The sequence below is a fragment of the Amblyomma maculatum genome, chromosome 3 (assembly GCF_055883805.1).
Source record: "Amblyomma maculatum isolate TAMU_Amacu chromosome 3, ASM5588380v1, whole genome shotgun sequence".
NCBI lineage: Eukaryota > Metazoa > Arthropoda > Arachnida > Ixodida > Ixodidae > Amblyomma > Amblyomma maculatum.
Window position 1 is genome coordinate 105,951,116 of NC_139346.1, and position 15,066 is coordinate 105,966,181.

Below are 15,066 nucleotides of genomic sequence, written 5' to 3' on the forward strand. Positions count from 1 at the left end.
AGCGACGCCATTACGATATGAACGCTATTGCACACCCTCTCTTGTTCTAGATAAAAAGTATATAGCTTATGTGTGAAGCATTCGGTAACCTCACCAAAACGCGCTTTTCTAGCCTAAAATAACCTTTTCGGAAGTGATTAGAACTGAAATAAATGACCTCCTTCGTACAAATGAGAGGCAATCGCGCGTTGAGAGCTCTTGTTTTTTTTGTTTTTTTTCTGAGAACTTACCTGGCTTTAAACTTAATTGACACGTTGTTGGTTCAACCTGTATGTTACAATGTTGTTTTCCCTTCCGCATTGGTTTATATAGTAGTAGTAGTTTTAGTACTAGATGTCCGAGCCAAACTTCGCAAGAATTCGCTCGCCCTATTCGTATTCTCACCAAACAAGAAAAAGAATTTTAAAACGTAAGTGCGCAGTAATGAATTCAAGGTGATGGATATCAGAGACCTTCAGCAATGCCGTGAGGCCGGTGCAGCAAATACGTTAACTGCTTTTATTTTCTTCTAGCCGAGGCTGCCTTGCTGTCGTCACCGTTCCACTATACCTTACGAAATTAAAAAAAAAAAGGCATTATGGCCCGCAGTTATACTGCACTGCACACACTTTATGTATATTATCAGGAAGAAAACGCCTGAATTCTGTCACGCCAGAGCTGTCATGTGCTTCGATGAGGCACCACATTTGCGCGGTCTGCTGCTGCCTCGAACATTCACCTTCTCAGTATATATCGTTATCGATTTACACGCCCTCAGCTGCGTAAATGCACATGTATGAGGACCTACAGGGGCGCTCTCTCCTTCTCACCGGTTATATATCTATTTATTTCTATTTATGCTCACTTGCTGCAGCCTTGGCGAGGCTATGTGAGGAGTGGTTTAAAGTACAAAACAAAAAAGACAGAAACTAAATATAAAACATTACGAATAGGCTTCTATGAATTTCTCTAGTGAAAATGAGCAAATGTTGCCTTGTAAAAAATTGCAAATATCTATCGTATGAGGAAAAAACTATAGCTTGTTTTTGGATGTTTATTGCCTCAGGGCATAAAAATAGTGCTATAAGGAATGACGGGTGGGGTGAAGAAATGAAGAAAGGTTGGGTTATGAAATGAGGTCGAGGAATGAGCGATGATGTGGTCCCTGCGTCCAAGCGGCATATGGCTGCGGATTATGGGGGCAGATGCCATCTTCCACCAGGTGCCGGATCCGCGAAGGCTTCAGCGCTGGATATTTCCACAGCAGGTACGTTATTGAGTGCGAAAAAAAAAAGGGGAAATGTTCAGTACGTCTTTGTAGGTGAACGTTTGGATAATGTGAGATAATTAGATAGAAAAGCATAGCGAGCAGAATTGACTAAGATGTACAAGAATTTGATGGCGACGTGCAGGAAGTGTGCTGATGCCTAGTTGTGGGAGAAAAGCATAAGGGTGAAAAATTCATTTCAATCTCATGCAAACAAAACCCACAGCCTTGTCCTCTACTGATTCCAATTTCTTTACGTCACATTGTTTGTACAGATTTCAAACACAAGCTTATTCGAAGATGGAGTGAAAGAGAGTTTTATATCATGGAAGAAACAGCGCTGGCAGACAAAGGACAAGAAGAAGGAGGACACACAACTGGGCTGACAAACAACTTTTATTCCTAAAACAGCAAAACCGCACCTTTATACAGACAGAAGAACGAGGGATTAATGCGCATGAGTTCATCTAATAAGTCTAGCTTCGGATCCGCCCAACAAATACAAAACCAACTTATCAACACCACGAAGTGATGCTGCCAGAAGGCGAAAAAATGAGTAACAGAAGCAAGAAAAAAAACACACCATAAAAACAAAACAAAAAAACTCGCCGAGGACGTATGCAAAACATGACTAAAAGGTTTAGATGAAAAGCAAACAACCAACCCGGCTAAAAGGATTACAAACAAAGAACAAATCGAGAAATCATTAAAACTGGCAGAAACACTATAGAAGAGCGAAAAAAAAGAATCAACAGACAGTAAGGCTTCACTACTGGCGAGAAAATCGGCGCTAAGACCAGTCAAAGGTAAAAAAAAATCTAAAGCCAAAAATCAGCGCGATAAAACATTGTAATAAAAGCTCGAATTTGTGAAAACATTAAAACCAACACCATAGCGAAAGCTGTGCGATGAAGTCAACTGAAAACCGCTACCATAACCGTAACAAGGAAGAAAGACGCTAAAACTAATTAAAGCTAACAAACACATCAGTGATCATCATGAGTATGCAAAACACGGGAGCATAAACCATGCGGACTAAAAGCCTTAAAGACTTAAGTATTATGTGCAAGAAAATGCAAGAGGCTATTAGAGCGCAAAGGCGATCCTGGTAACAAAAGGTCTAAGAATCTGGCTATTCATTGTCGGGACTGCAGTCCCTACCGCCGCTTCTCATCAAACTTCGTGGAAACGGAAATTCTGGCCAATCGCTAAGCTCGCCTCGCACGAGATATCATAGAAGCCGTTGCTATCAACAAGCAAAAGGATGAATGTGTTAGCACACCGCCAGTTACCCTGCTAGAAAAAGAGATTTCATTCCTCTCTGCCTTACACTTACTCTGCACGTCATTTTGCTTGCCTCCTTGTACGTTCACCTTTAGCGCTCTCGTCTGTCTCAGTTCCTGCCAACATGACATCAATGTGTATGACATCAATGCGTTTTGACCGAGAGAATCGTGTTAGCAGGAGACTGAGATGCTCTGTGTAAGCTGACAGTAACATATGAGTATGGGAAGCATTAAGGACACGGACATCTGGAAAATGACGCATAATCTTAGAAAAGAGAATATTAAATTGCCAAGTATTGGACCAGTTGCCGAAATCAGCGATTGAATTGTTAAGGTTAACATCATAACATAGGGGTATATATATAATGGTTCGATGCAAAACACAGTCGTCGGCATAGAGGGTTAACTTTACCGAAGCGTTAAGTAGCAGGTTATTAATATACAAGTGGAACAGAAGAGTACCCAGGACAGAGCCTGGGGGCACCCTAGACGCGAGACGAACTGAAGATAGTTGTTGGAGTTATTTTGTACAAACTCGGAGCGCGGGAAATAAAGCCTGATATCCTAACCATAGACGATTTTCTTGGTATAGTGGGCAGCTTGAGCGTTCATGTAGGGTTCAAAACTGTATCGAGAGCCATTGCAATGTCTGTAAATATAGTATCAAACTGGTCGTCTATATGGAAAGAACGGCTGATACGAATTCTGTCATTTGCGTTATGGTATTGAAGCCACGACAGAATACATGCTGGGAAACACTTAGCATGTTATTAGCCTCAAGAGATTGTATGATAATGCTAAATGATAACCTAGTACAGTTGTTTACGCGAATTAGCAACACATTGATTAGGAGTCGACTCTTCATCTTGTCCTCCGGCTGTGCTCTGAATTGCAGGTTTTATCAGGACCCTCAGAGGGAAAACCGTCATGCTATAGGTCAAGCCCAGCGATACCGTCGGAACCTTAAGGGCCACATAGGAGCTCCTGAAGCAATACCCAGGCCTATGGTTGTCCGAAGGCGGAACGAATAACTGGCCGATCAGCGCAACTATCACTCATATTGTTTTGAAGAGAAGTGATCAATACGCCACGTGTCAGCCGGGGTCAACCTGTACGGTTGTGTAACCTTTAAAAAGGCGGTGCGAACTCGGCCTGATTAAGTGAAAGTGTCTGAAATCCCGTGGCGCTCACGCTAAAGTATATTGCGCCTTCCTTTTTCCACAACCTGACCTAAATAGAAATATAGAAAGTGGCCTTATCCTGATTAAACGTTCATGTTCATCCTTCTATCGTATCCATCCAAACGCATACTGCGCCTTCCTTTCTCCAAAACGTAACGTAAATAATATTTATGAAAAAAACATGGATGGAAAAACGCTCTCATTGGAACTATCACGGCTACTCTCAAGGCAATTCTTCGGCAGTCATCAAAACATGAGAACCACGATTAACACAGCTTTCTCTCCTCTCTCTAGCCTCAAGCTATGCGCAACCTCACATGATTTCCAAGCACTGCAGCGCGGCTCTGCTACACTGCGCTTGCGTAATGGGGTTACTGCCATCTACGCAGTTTTCACTGGGAACCCGCAATGCTGAATGTGAATGCGTCATTGGCAGGAAGCCAGCGACTCAAACAAAACACTTCCTGCCTTAAAACTGCTGTGACAACGCTTCAATCACCGGTAAAGCTGCCCCCCCCCCCCCCCCCCCCCCCAATAAAAGCAATGACGCTCGGCGGGGGCGTTTACATTGTGGTCGCATTGCCAGCGCCCGGGATGACACGAGTACAGCAGATGCGAGAAAAACGCAGAAACAAAGCGTGCGCACAACGCGCATCCAAGGTAGATGTAGAGAGGTCGCGCTGCTTTTTACATGTGCACAGGTTCAGATCATAATAATTGGTTTAAAAGGAAGGGAATGCACAGTAAATGTCACACTTTTCTACGGGCACCTCAACCATGCCGCAAGGGAAAGGAGGGAAGTGGGAGTGAAAATGGAAAGAGAGAAAGATGTGACCAGGTAGAGGGTTGCTGTGTAATTTCGATCCCCTTGGAATGTTTAATCTGTATGGAAATTGCACAGTACACGGCCGCCTCTCCGTTTCGCCTCCTTCGAAGCGCAACCGCAGGCCGACGTTCGAACGCGGGAAGTGCGATACAGTAGTCGAAAGGTTCAGAACAGTTCGAATTATGGTGTGGGGTCACCAAAGTCTTCTAAATATGAGGCTTACTAAACAATGGGGTCACAGCTTGGAAAAAAATTGCCACATGCCATTTTCGCGGCAGAATTGAATCCTTCAGGGCCTCGAAGTTTCTAATTACCGAAGAGGCAATGTTGAGAAAACACTACACGATGAAATAAAAGTTGGTTGATATTCTGGATTTGTTATGTTATCTTTCATCATCCTTGTCACTTGTCTTAACCTACAAATCATCCTTGTCTGAACCTACAAACATGCGGAGCAGCTTGTTTATATGCCCGAGTGGTGCAGAACTTCTTTGCACACTTGCGCTTGCGAGTGAAAGGCTGCAAAAGTATTCTATTTGTGGTGCCTTTTTCATTAAAATATAAATGCCATGGCGATTTTTATCAACAGCAGTGTTTTTATACTTGGAAACTAAAACAATTCACTGAAAATAGGTACCCAACAAGAATAGTTCCTAAAACAGGCTAAAGGCTACACACGCAGAGCGTCATATGCTACTTAGTTGATGTGCGTAAATGGCTTAGGAGTGCTAGTCTGCGCATTATTGAGGTAAGGCTTCGGACGAATTTTAGAACTTATGGAAGAGCTTTCTTCTATGCGATCGAAAAAGAACTGCAAAGACAGAATAAAACATGAAAAAAATGTTAGCCCGATGAACAAGGAAGAGAAGGTGCGGGGTCAAGTAATGTAATAGACACAGGTGGTGTAATCGTAAGAACTATTCAAGACAGTACATGCAAAGGGTCCATTGGCATTAACAAATTTTATCTCACTCTCCTCCAAAAAAAAAAGCAACAGCTACTATAGCTACTACTGTAGTAAGGCAATATAAACGACAATAATCAGTACATCTCCGGAAGTTCTGGGGAAAAAACTCAAAGTCGATTTTCTAGATTTCAGTAATTTACAAGTACCTTAGAAGGTAATAGAAGTGTTCAAGTTGCAAAATCTTCTTGTATAGGTTCTTCGAAATTTGGAGGGACAAGAAAACTTTAAAATGCGGGAGTGCGGCATGCAAACCCTGCGCATAATATTTTAGGTAATTGTATACTTATATTTGGACGTTAACTCAGTCGTGTCTCCTCGAACACAAGTAATTGCCATGTATTATTTCGTTAATTGCAGCCAATGAAATTGGTTCTCATTCTCCTACTGACAGGCAATCAACAGAACTTCAAGCATATATAGCCTGCCCTTCCCTACATACTATAAACTGAACATCTGCAAGTCACACCCGACACCTTCCTAAAAGGCGTCTTAAGACACCTTTCAGGACGCCATTGGCACCCAGTCACAAATGCGCATCTATGTGCCTCAATAGCCGGCTCTATAGTCGTACCGTCGCTGGCTGATGACATGGGATTATTACTGCTTTGAAGTTTTCCAACAGAGCATCAATACTTCTCACGTTGTGTCTAAAGGATTAGATGTGCCGACCGGTAGGGATCAAACGCGCCTTTTCATGACGCGGCGACGGCTACACCGGCGAAAACCCGGTTCACGACCATTCCTTACTACCTTCGTCACGCACGAATACAAACCACTCGGTTCACTCTTTTCAAGCGCAAAGGAGTCTATTTAGAAGAAACTGTGTTGCAGAGATTAGAATGAGGAGTGAAAAAGTTACAACAGCAGTATGAGAGCCGAGTCTAAAACAGTTTCTTTCTTCAGCGCGTTTTTAGGGTTGAATATTTTTCAGCTAATCAACTACAAATGCCGCTTTGTTAGTTCCTTTGTTCATGACACCTTTTTTCTCGAAATGTGCCGCGCAACGAAAAGGCGGTATCAAATATGTTACCACAGTATTCAGCATTTATCGCGAATAAATAAAAGTAAAAGAAGGCACAAGCTTGTTTTGAAAAACGAAATCAGTTGAACTACAGAAAGTGCAGTACAATAAAGTTTTTAAGTCAGCAAAGCAGGCGTGTCAATTTCAGATTATTTTTTTTCCGCATTCTCAACAACGAGGTTCCAATTCTGTGCTACGATACCTTGCCTCAATTCTTGCACTGACTCGCGGGAGCTAGATTTCTGACTCTCAGTGCTCTAAGAGTATTACTTTTACAAAACGATACTCCGAAACTTTTTCTGCAAGTCGAAAACGTGCAAGCAGCAAACACGTGAATTGAATCAGGTGTCACTTGTGAGCCACCCTCAAGTTAACGACGTCAACCGGAGGTTGACATACGTGCGGGACACCTCATGCACGTTCACTGGAGATTCAATTCACTGCCTGGTCTGGCATTGCTTTATGCAGGCCGCGGCTGTGCGTTCTGACACCCTCAATTGCTTCGATGGCAGCCTGTCGAATCCTTCGTCTTTTGTTTAGCGGGCACCTTTCTTCACAGGTAAGCAGCGGCAGCAGAACTGAAGGCAAGGAATGTTTCGTCAATCGCGTGACCGTCGGAGGCAAACAATGTAGCTTTCTATTATAGTGTAGAACACGTGTTCTATGACGCATTTGTAGTCTCGTTCGACAAACTGTCCACAGAAATGACATTCGCACCCAACGGAGTGCGGCTGCTGCCTCTTGTCGGTACTATATAAAAAGCGAGCTATTACCTTTTGATCAATTCCGGATCTCGCATATCAAACAGGAACTTTCGGTCCCTTCATCGTTGACTTGTAGCCAGATTTACACAATGGTGCGTCATTTTTGTGTCTTCATTCCGATCACTCCTCGGAAAAAGCGCAGCGCCTTCTTCGCTACAGCGCTTGCATACGAACTATAACAGAGGGCAAACAGACGCCAAAAAGGTAACTGTCGTCTGTTTTATTATTTCAACGCCAGACCGAAAACGTGTGAGACTCAAATATTATTTCGCGTGACTGGGCGTACAACAAACAATACTATTAAACAAAATGGAGGTTAGCAAAACGCGCGACATAGTGGCGACAAGTAGCAGACGATTCGCCAGGGCGCACAGGGCGGAGAACAACAGCGCCAGTAACATGGCTTAAATATAACGAAGCAATTGAAGCTGACGCTGACAAGAAGCTAAAAGCCCATAACGCAATGAAGCCACGAGAGAGCGATACTCATGCTCGCTGCCCGATGCCAGTATCAAAGGAAAAGGGAATCGAAAGTTGTAAACGTGGGTGGAATAAGGGCCGCTGCTTCCAAGGCAAAAGAACGTAAACTGTTTTCAAAAAGAAAGCTATGTATCTGTGAGCGAACTTTCCGCTACATTTATTTACACCAGAAGCCTATAGTGGTTCCTTCAGACGTGAAATTCCGAGTGCACTGCAGGATCTGCACTGGAGAAATACAAAAGCCGGAGCTTTGTTCCGGCACATGGTACAGTCCCGGCCAAAATAACATGTAGCATGCCTCGGCAATACAATTTTTGTCACGCGTAACAGAGCGACTATTAGGAACCATCTTGCACATGCTTAAGCACATGCCGCTGGAGTGCTCACATACGAATCCGAGTAACGATTGTATCTTCTGTACGCAAGGCATGATAAATTTTCAAATCCTAGAAGCGTGTTTCGTATAACTTTCACCGCACCTGTACATCGCGCAACCCTTGACAGCTTTTGCCAGCAAGGCCAGGGCTCGTGCCGCCCAGTGGTTATCTCCTTTCGTTGGCGCACATTCGTTGCAGTGCTCCTGCAAATTTGGAATTGGACGGTATGGCGTCGCTCCTCTGGCGCGGCGTTCTCAAGCTAAGTTACATTTTCACGCAACTTGACATCCACCTGATCTTGTCGCGTGATACCCTCATAGCCCCGTAACATGACTTGAACCCACTATATTTGTGGGATTTGAACGCACTACCTTTACTGGACTAGAACCCACGACCTTCACGGAACTCCAACCCATCATATTCACGAGACTCGAAGCTACTACCATTATGGGAACCCAGCCCCTGTATCGGTAATCCCTTATCAGCTCATTACCACATATAATATATACTAATTCCCTATATGTTGCACCTCTACCCTTAATGTATTATTGTTACTCTAATATAACTAATAGCCTTATCACGAACCTTCTATCAATACTCATCAATCATTAAGCTGATATTCGCTATCACAAATAACGAACTACTAACCCACTATCACTAAACATCAATCACTCATTTCTTATCCCTACACTAAATGGTTACGTGACGACAAGCTAGAATATGGCGCGACATGGCGACAGGGTGAAGGGTGATTTAATGGCTGGAATACCATGAGGGCTCCTCTCGCGTTACTGCCGATCTCCGCAATATTTGCCGGATTTACCGAGCGATCGTCCCTATTGGTTCGCTGAAGTCGGTGGTGACGTGAAGGCAAGGATGTTCGAGAGAAGATAGAAGAGAATGATGTGTTTGCCAACACGATGAGGATGACCGCGTTGATGCTTGGGTGATCCGCCTCCTCTGGAGCTCTTCAGCCATCCGCCTACAAAGCATCCACGGGACCGATGGCTTGAGATCGCGTCTGTATCACTTACACCACTGTCACATTGGCCTCACTCTGCACACACGTTTTGTGCACACAATTCGGCACACCAACATAGCACATTTGCAACAAACATAAAAATTATTATTTGTTCTGTCTTTGTCTCATCCTCAGTGAAAATTCTGCCCCTCGGTTCAACGCCCTTGTTCATGTCACAAGCATTTGGTCGTAAAATGCAATCAGACCCCGGATCAGATCTAAACTGGCCTTCGTGGTGTCGTACCCAAGTAACGTCACATAACTCCGCTGCCAAAACAGGAGCATGCTCTGTTCGCGGAACTAACTTTAACAATTGGTTCCCTTGGCAGACATTGGTTGTGAATAGCCTTGACAAAACGTTCTGAGCTGAATACATGTTGTTCTAGAATGAAACCCATCAACGTAAATGTGTTCTTCAACTTTATCCACGGCGTAATGTACCGTACGAACAGCGAATGAAGAGGTAATGGGTCGTACTTGTATATTCCAGGCGTAGAAACACTTGCTTTCAAAAAGTAGGAGCAACGCTATCGTAAAGAACCCTTCGGAAAGTAAGGACTTTGAGCAATGTCTCCTACCGTGACATAGTACTGGCGGTAAAAACCTTTATTGCTGGAGTCAAGAATTATTATAATACAAGATCAGTGCCATGTCCTCATGACGGCTAGTGCCGTGCCTGACGGCGACCGCTTCAGCCCTGTCGAGTAGCCTCCTCTGTGAGGCTGGTCCAATTTTCTTCGCCCCACGCAGTACGGCGAGAAGACGCCTGAGAAATAAACGTCTATTACGTAATAATATGAATGCAGGAAAAAGCATATGCATGCTTTACGAATCATAGAATATCGCAGAAATAAAAACATGCTGCGGTGACGTATCAAATGGGTACTGCATAAAATCTTTGCCGCTTTAATTTTTTCATTCCGCTGAGAGACGTTGCTCCAAAATACATTCAAACAAACGTTTTATTCCAGACTGTAAGTGGAGAGAATGTGTATCACTGTTATTTTTTTTCTTGTATCGCTCATATTTTTTTTTTTTCCTAGAAAGGCTTGTCATTACACGCCTCAAGGTGCCGAGCGGGCTTAGAATCAACTATGGTCTGCCTCTTTGCCCTTTGTTTTAGTGTACATAGTCCTGCACTCTATGTAGGAGCATGTAATGAGAACTAAAATATCTAAAAAGCACATATTCTCACCGACCGCCAAATAATGCAGAGGCGGGCACGTATTTTTCTGCCTGTAGAAGTTCGGATGCTTCGTCGACTGGCAAATAGCTCGCACTCATTGCTGTCTACACGACGCATGCCTGATGTAACAGCGTCACCAGGTTTCTCTGCATATTTCTAGGGCGGAATAAATCGTTGCTTGATAAGATTAATGGCGTCTTACGTGTTTTGCGTTTGAATCAGTCGCATCTAGCCTTCAGCCGAGCATGGTCGACGTCCTTCACTGTCAGGTGGTATAGTTTGGTCGGAATGCAGTGGTCTCATTTCCAAAGGGTGGAAGAGTGTTCAATGTTCATGAAGCACTTTCTTCGCGACCAATATGGACGCCTGCTGAGCACGAACATCTATGCTCGGATCACTGTGTTCACATCTACTGAAAGAGTTTGTTCGCATCGTTCCGTCCGGGGCTAAAGGTGCGCTAATAGTGCACTGTGCTGTTCGTGTCTTCATGAAAACGCCAGTGCGAAAGCGTCTTTTCGAGAAGATTGAAGGCGCTGTGCGTTTGTACTGCGGGGATAAAAAAAGAATCAACTGTTAATGAATAATGAACTTCATACCTCAAACAAAAACGGAAAATATAATTATCTGCTTATAAGGCTTAGAAGAAGTATTCAGAGAATTGAAATGGGAGTAGGTATGGGTAATAGTAGATGGAGAATACCTCAGTAATCTGCAATTTGGTAAGGCTCTACGCACAATTGTCTTTGCAAATGTTCCAGCTTCGTTTGTTGCTTTTTCTTTTATTTTCTATTCGTGCTTGGATCTTCGGAAATCAAGATTGAGGCAAATAAGAGCCGGAAGGTAGACAATAAAAAGGACATTCAGGCAATGAATCAACATATCTGAATTGGTTTGTTATGTTGTTCATATTCTTGTCAGAACTACGTTAAAATCTAGGAGTGAAAACAGACAAATTTTTGAAATGACTACTCCTGAGTTCTTTTTAGGCGGATAAATTCCCCAAATATAAAATACTTGTTAGTTTTCACTGGTATTATCTGGCGATCTGGGCTGCCTACATATATGTGCGCAAAGTAGATACAGACATGCCTGCTTTGAATTCCACAAAAGCAATTACAACGTTTCATGAGATGCAGTACTGCGCTCTGCATCATACTACTCCAAATGTCCTATTGTCTAAATGTTATTGACAGTGTCTACTATGCCTTGCGGATTACATGGTTGAAGCTCTGGTTCAAAGCTTCGAGATTAGGAGTGGGGAGCTGGGTTAAACGATATGGTCTCAGGAAGGCAGAAAAGGAGGGACAGGCTTTTATATTTTGTGTGTTTGTGTGTGGGTGTGTGTGTGGGGGAGGGAGGGGTGATCTGATGAGAATATTCGTTTGGAAACAATTGACATAAACTTTTCCATAATTCTCGCTGTTTCAGCTTTTAAAATTATGTCTAGAAATACTTCTTTGGGGTCAGGTTCCTGCCGATAACTGTCGGCCCCCTGGCTAATTTTGAATGCATAGGACAATATTCCGTAATTAGTGCAATATAGGCTGACTTCTCTTCTAGAAAGTATACACGAAAGCTGGAGGCCAGAAAATCATTTCGGTCATTTCAAATGTAGCGAAACAAGAGACAATTGAGAACGCCATCTACGAACGCAAATCAGATTTATAAATCAAAGAGATGTCGGATTCTGACACCATCAACCTCACCTAGCCCACCCGGTTTCCTTCTAGGCCTGAGGGCATCCTTATCAATAAAGATTTATGAGAGAATGACTCTTGCGCCCTCTTCGTCTTCGTCGATAGTGTCTTTGTTGCATCCCTCCTCACAGAAAGCACTTTGTTTATTTTCCATCCAGTGCGTTCGAGATGCAGCACTTAGTGATCTTGTATGCGACCACTCTTAGCCGAATGTATTTAAGAAGCAGGAATACAGCCCGCTACTATACTCTACCTACGCAGGCTTCATGTGGCCTGTTATTTTTAGCTCGCACATTGCGGTGAATCACAGAGCAAAAATATTTGGCAGCCCATCTCTGTAATGCTTTCTAAAACAAACTACAAGGGTCATTAGGTGACCTGTCAGGCTGCCATGTGTAATCCTGACGTCTGCCCATCTTCGGCCAGAGCGCAGCTTCCACTCCTTCGATCAGGGGCCAGCACATGATCGACATCGCGTACAAGTGAATTCTGTAATCGGCCCCTGATTGCTTTTGCAACAAAGTTAAGGACAGTGTCACAAAAACTTAGTACAACTGAAGTTTCGCATGCCTTACTTCGCGCCCACCTCTTATGAAAGTCCATGCTCTATTGATGTCTACTGCGCCGGCAGCCAGGTCGCCTGCCACATCAGATCTGTACGATCCGTGCTGTCCCCGTGTGACGTCAAAGCAACCACCTCAAGTATTTTCTACGTCTACGAATAACAGTAGTATTGGCTGCTGTGCCACACCCCCCACAGTTTTCTTGATGCGCCACTTACAAGCCACCCTTTGTAGTTTTTGCCATGTGTTGCAAGTTATATATGGAAGTGTTTGAATCTAAACTGACCTACAAGTCTCGTATCTTCTGTTCGTAAAAACCTGTACACATGAATTGAAATAAGTACGGCACACATTTAATATATTGTTTCGCGTTAGATTAAAATTTCCTACTCATTATAAAAATTTTGACCTAAAAGCTCTTAAAGCAAACCTACACGTATCACCTCCCCTGTCTTAACGTGGAAAAGTGTCTGGTCTATCTTTACTTCGTTACATTAGTCAACATATCATTATTCTTTGACAGAAGCTTGCAAATACAACCATCTTATATTTCACCGTGTTTCTTCCTTCTATGTTTCGTCCCGTTCTTTGTTCTGTAATGTTCGTTATATTTCACCACTTATTAACCACTCTCAAAAACATCTATGAAGATGTAGAACTGGCAATGTGAAAAGGAAAGACGCAGTATACTATGCTAATCAGTGACTTCAATGCCAAGGTAGGGAAAAAAAGTAGGCAGGAGATCAGGCAGTGGGTGATTACGGCATTCCTTCTAGGAGTAGCAAGGAGGAGCTACTAGTCCAGTTTGCAGAGCGCAATAACTTACGTATCATAAAAACCTTCTTCAGCAAACGGAAAAACCGGATGTGGATATGGAAAAGCCCAAACGGCGAGACTAAATATGAAATTGACATCATAATGTGTTCTAAACCCGTCGTTGTGCAGGACGTAGACGTAATCGGGAAGGTGCGATGCAGTGACCACAGGATGGTAAGCTCACGAATTAGTCTATATTTAAAAAGGGAAGGAACAGATTAGTAAGAAAGAAGTTCATCAACGACTTTGCGGCGAGGGAGACGGCAGGAAAGTTCAGGATTTCTCTACAAAATAGATATGTAGCTCTAACTAGGGATGACGACATTAGCCTAGAAGCATTAAACAATAATTTCAGATATTATTACGGAGTGCATTGTAGATGTGCGCGGTAAGATAGTTAGAGAGGATACCAGTAAGCTGTCTAAGGAGACGAAGGATTTGAATACGAAATGCCAAAGTATGAAAGTTTCGAATCCAGCAGAGCAGATAGAATTGGCAGAGATATCAAAGCTAATGATTAAGTGCAGAATTTCCGATATAATTAAGTACAACATGGAAAAAATTGAGCCTGCTGTGCAGAACGGAAGAAGCCTTAAAACGATGAAGAAGAAATTGTGTATATGCAAAAATTAGATGTATGCGCTAAGTGACAAAGCGGGCAATGTCATCACGAATATGGACAAGATAGTGAAAGTAAGTAGCAAAGGAGTTTTATACTGATCTCTACAGCAGCCAACGAAGTAACGAGAATAAGGAGATTGGCGGTAGGGAAATGCGGTCAGGCGTTCCGTCAGTGACGAAGGACGAAATTAAGAAAGCATTAGAAACTATGAAAAGGGGGAAAGCAGCTAGAGGGGATCAGGTAACTATAAATTTGTTGAAGGACGATGGGGGATATCGTGCAAGAAAAACTGGCCACCCTGTATACGCAATATATGGTGTTATCGACGATACCGGAACTATGGAAGAATGCAAACATTATCTTAATTCATAAGAAAGGGGATGTTAAGGACCTAAAGATTACAGACCAATTAGCTTACTGTCTGTTCCGTATAAAGTATTTACCAAAGTAATCGCTAATAGAATCAGGGCAACTTCAGATTGCAACCAAGCAAAATATCAAGGAGGTCTTCGGAAAGAATACTCTACTATCGATCATATCCATACCATCAATCAGGATATAGAAAAATGCTCGGAATATAACCAGCCCTCATACATTGCATTTATGATTACCGAAAAGCATTTGACTCAGTACAAACCTCGGCGGTCACACAGGCGCTGCGAAATCAGGGTGTAGATGAGCCGTACGTGAAAGTTCCGGAAGTTATTATAGCAGGGTGCACAGCAACCAAAGTTCTGCATAAAGAAAGTAACAAAATAGCTATAAAGAAAAGGGTTAGGCAAGGAGACACGATCTTCCCAGTACTATTCACAGCTTGCTTAGAAGAAGTATTGAGAGAATTCTAGTGGGAGTAGTTAGGAGTGATAGTAGATGAAGAATACCTCAGCAATTTGCGATTTGCTGACGACATTGTCTTGCTAAGTAACTCAGCGGATGAATTGGAAAGAATGATTGATGACTTTGACCGGAAAAGTAAAAACGTAGGCTTGAAAATAATATGGTGAAGACTAAGG

At 43.0% G+C, this 15,066-nt stretch overlaps 1 protein-coding gene across 1 annotated transcript in view; it reads left to right on the top strand.

Annotated features, from left to right (window-relative positions):
- The first annotated feature begins 1,174 nt into the window (after positions 1–1,174).
- LOC146195490 (uncharacterized) overlaps positions 1,175–15,066 on the top strand; it is a 56,694-nt gene continuing 42,802 nt past the window's right edge. The window contains exon 1 of the mRNA XM_084596815.1: positions 1,175–1,246. Coding sequence (XP_084452941.1) covers positions 1,175–1,246 — 72 coding nt within the window. The remainder of the gene's footprint in view (positions 1,247–15,066) is intronic.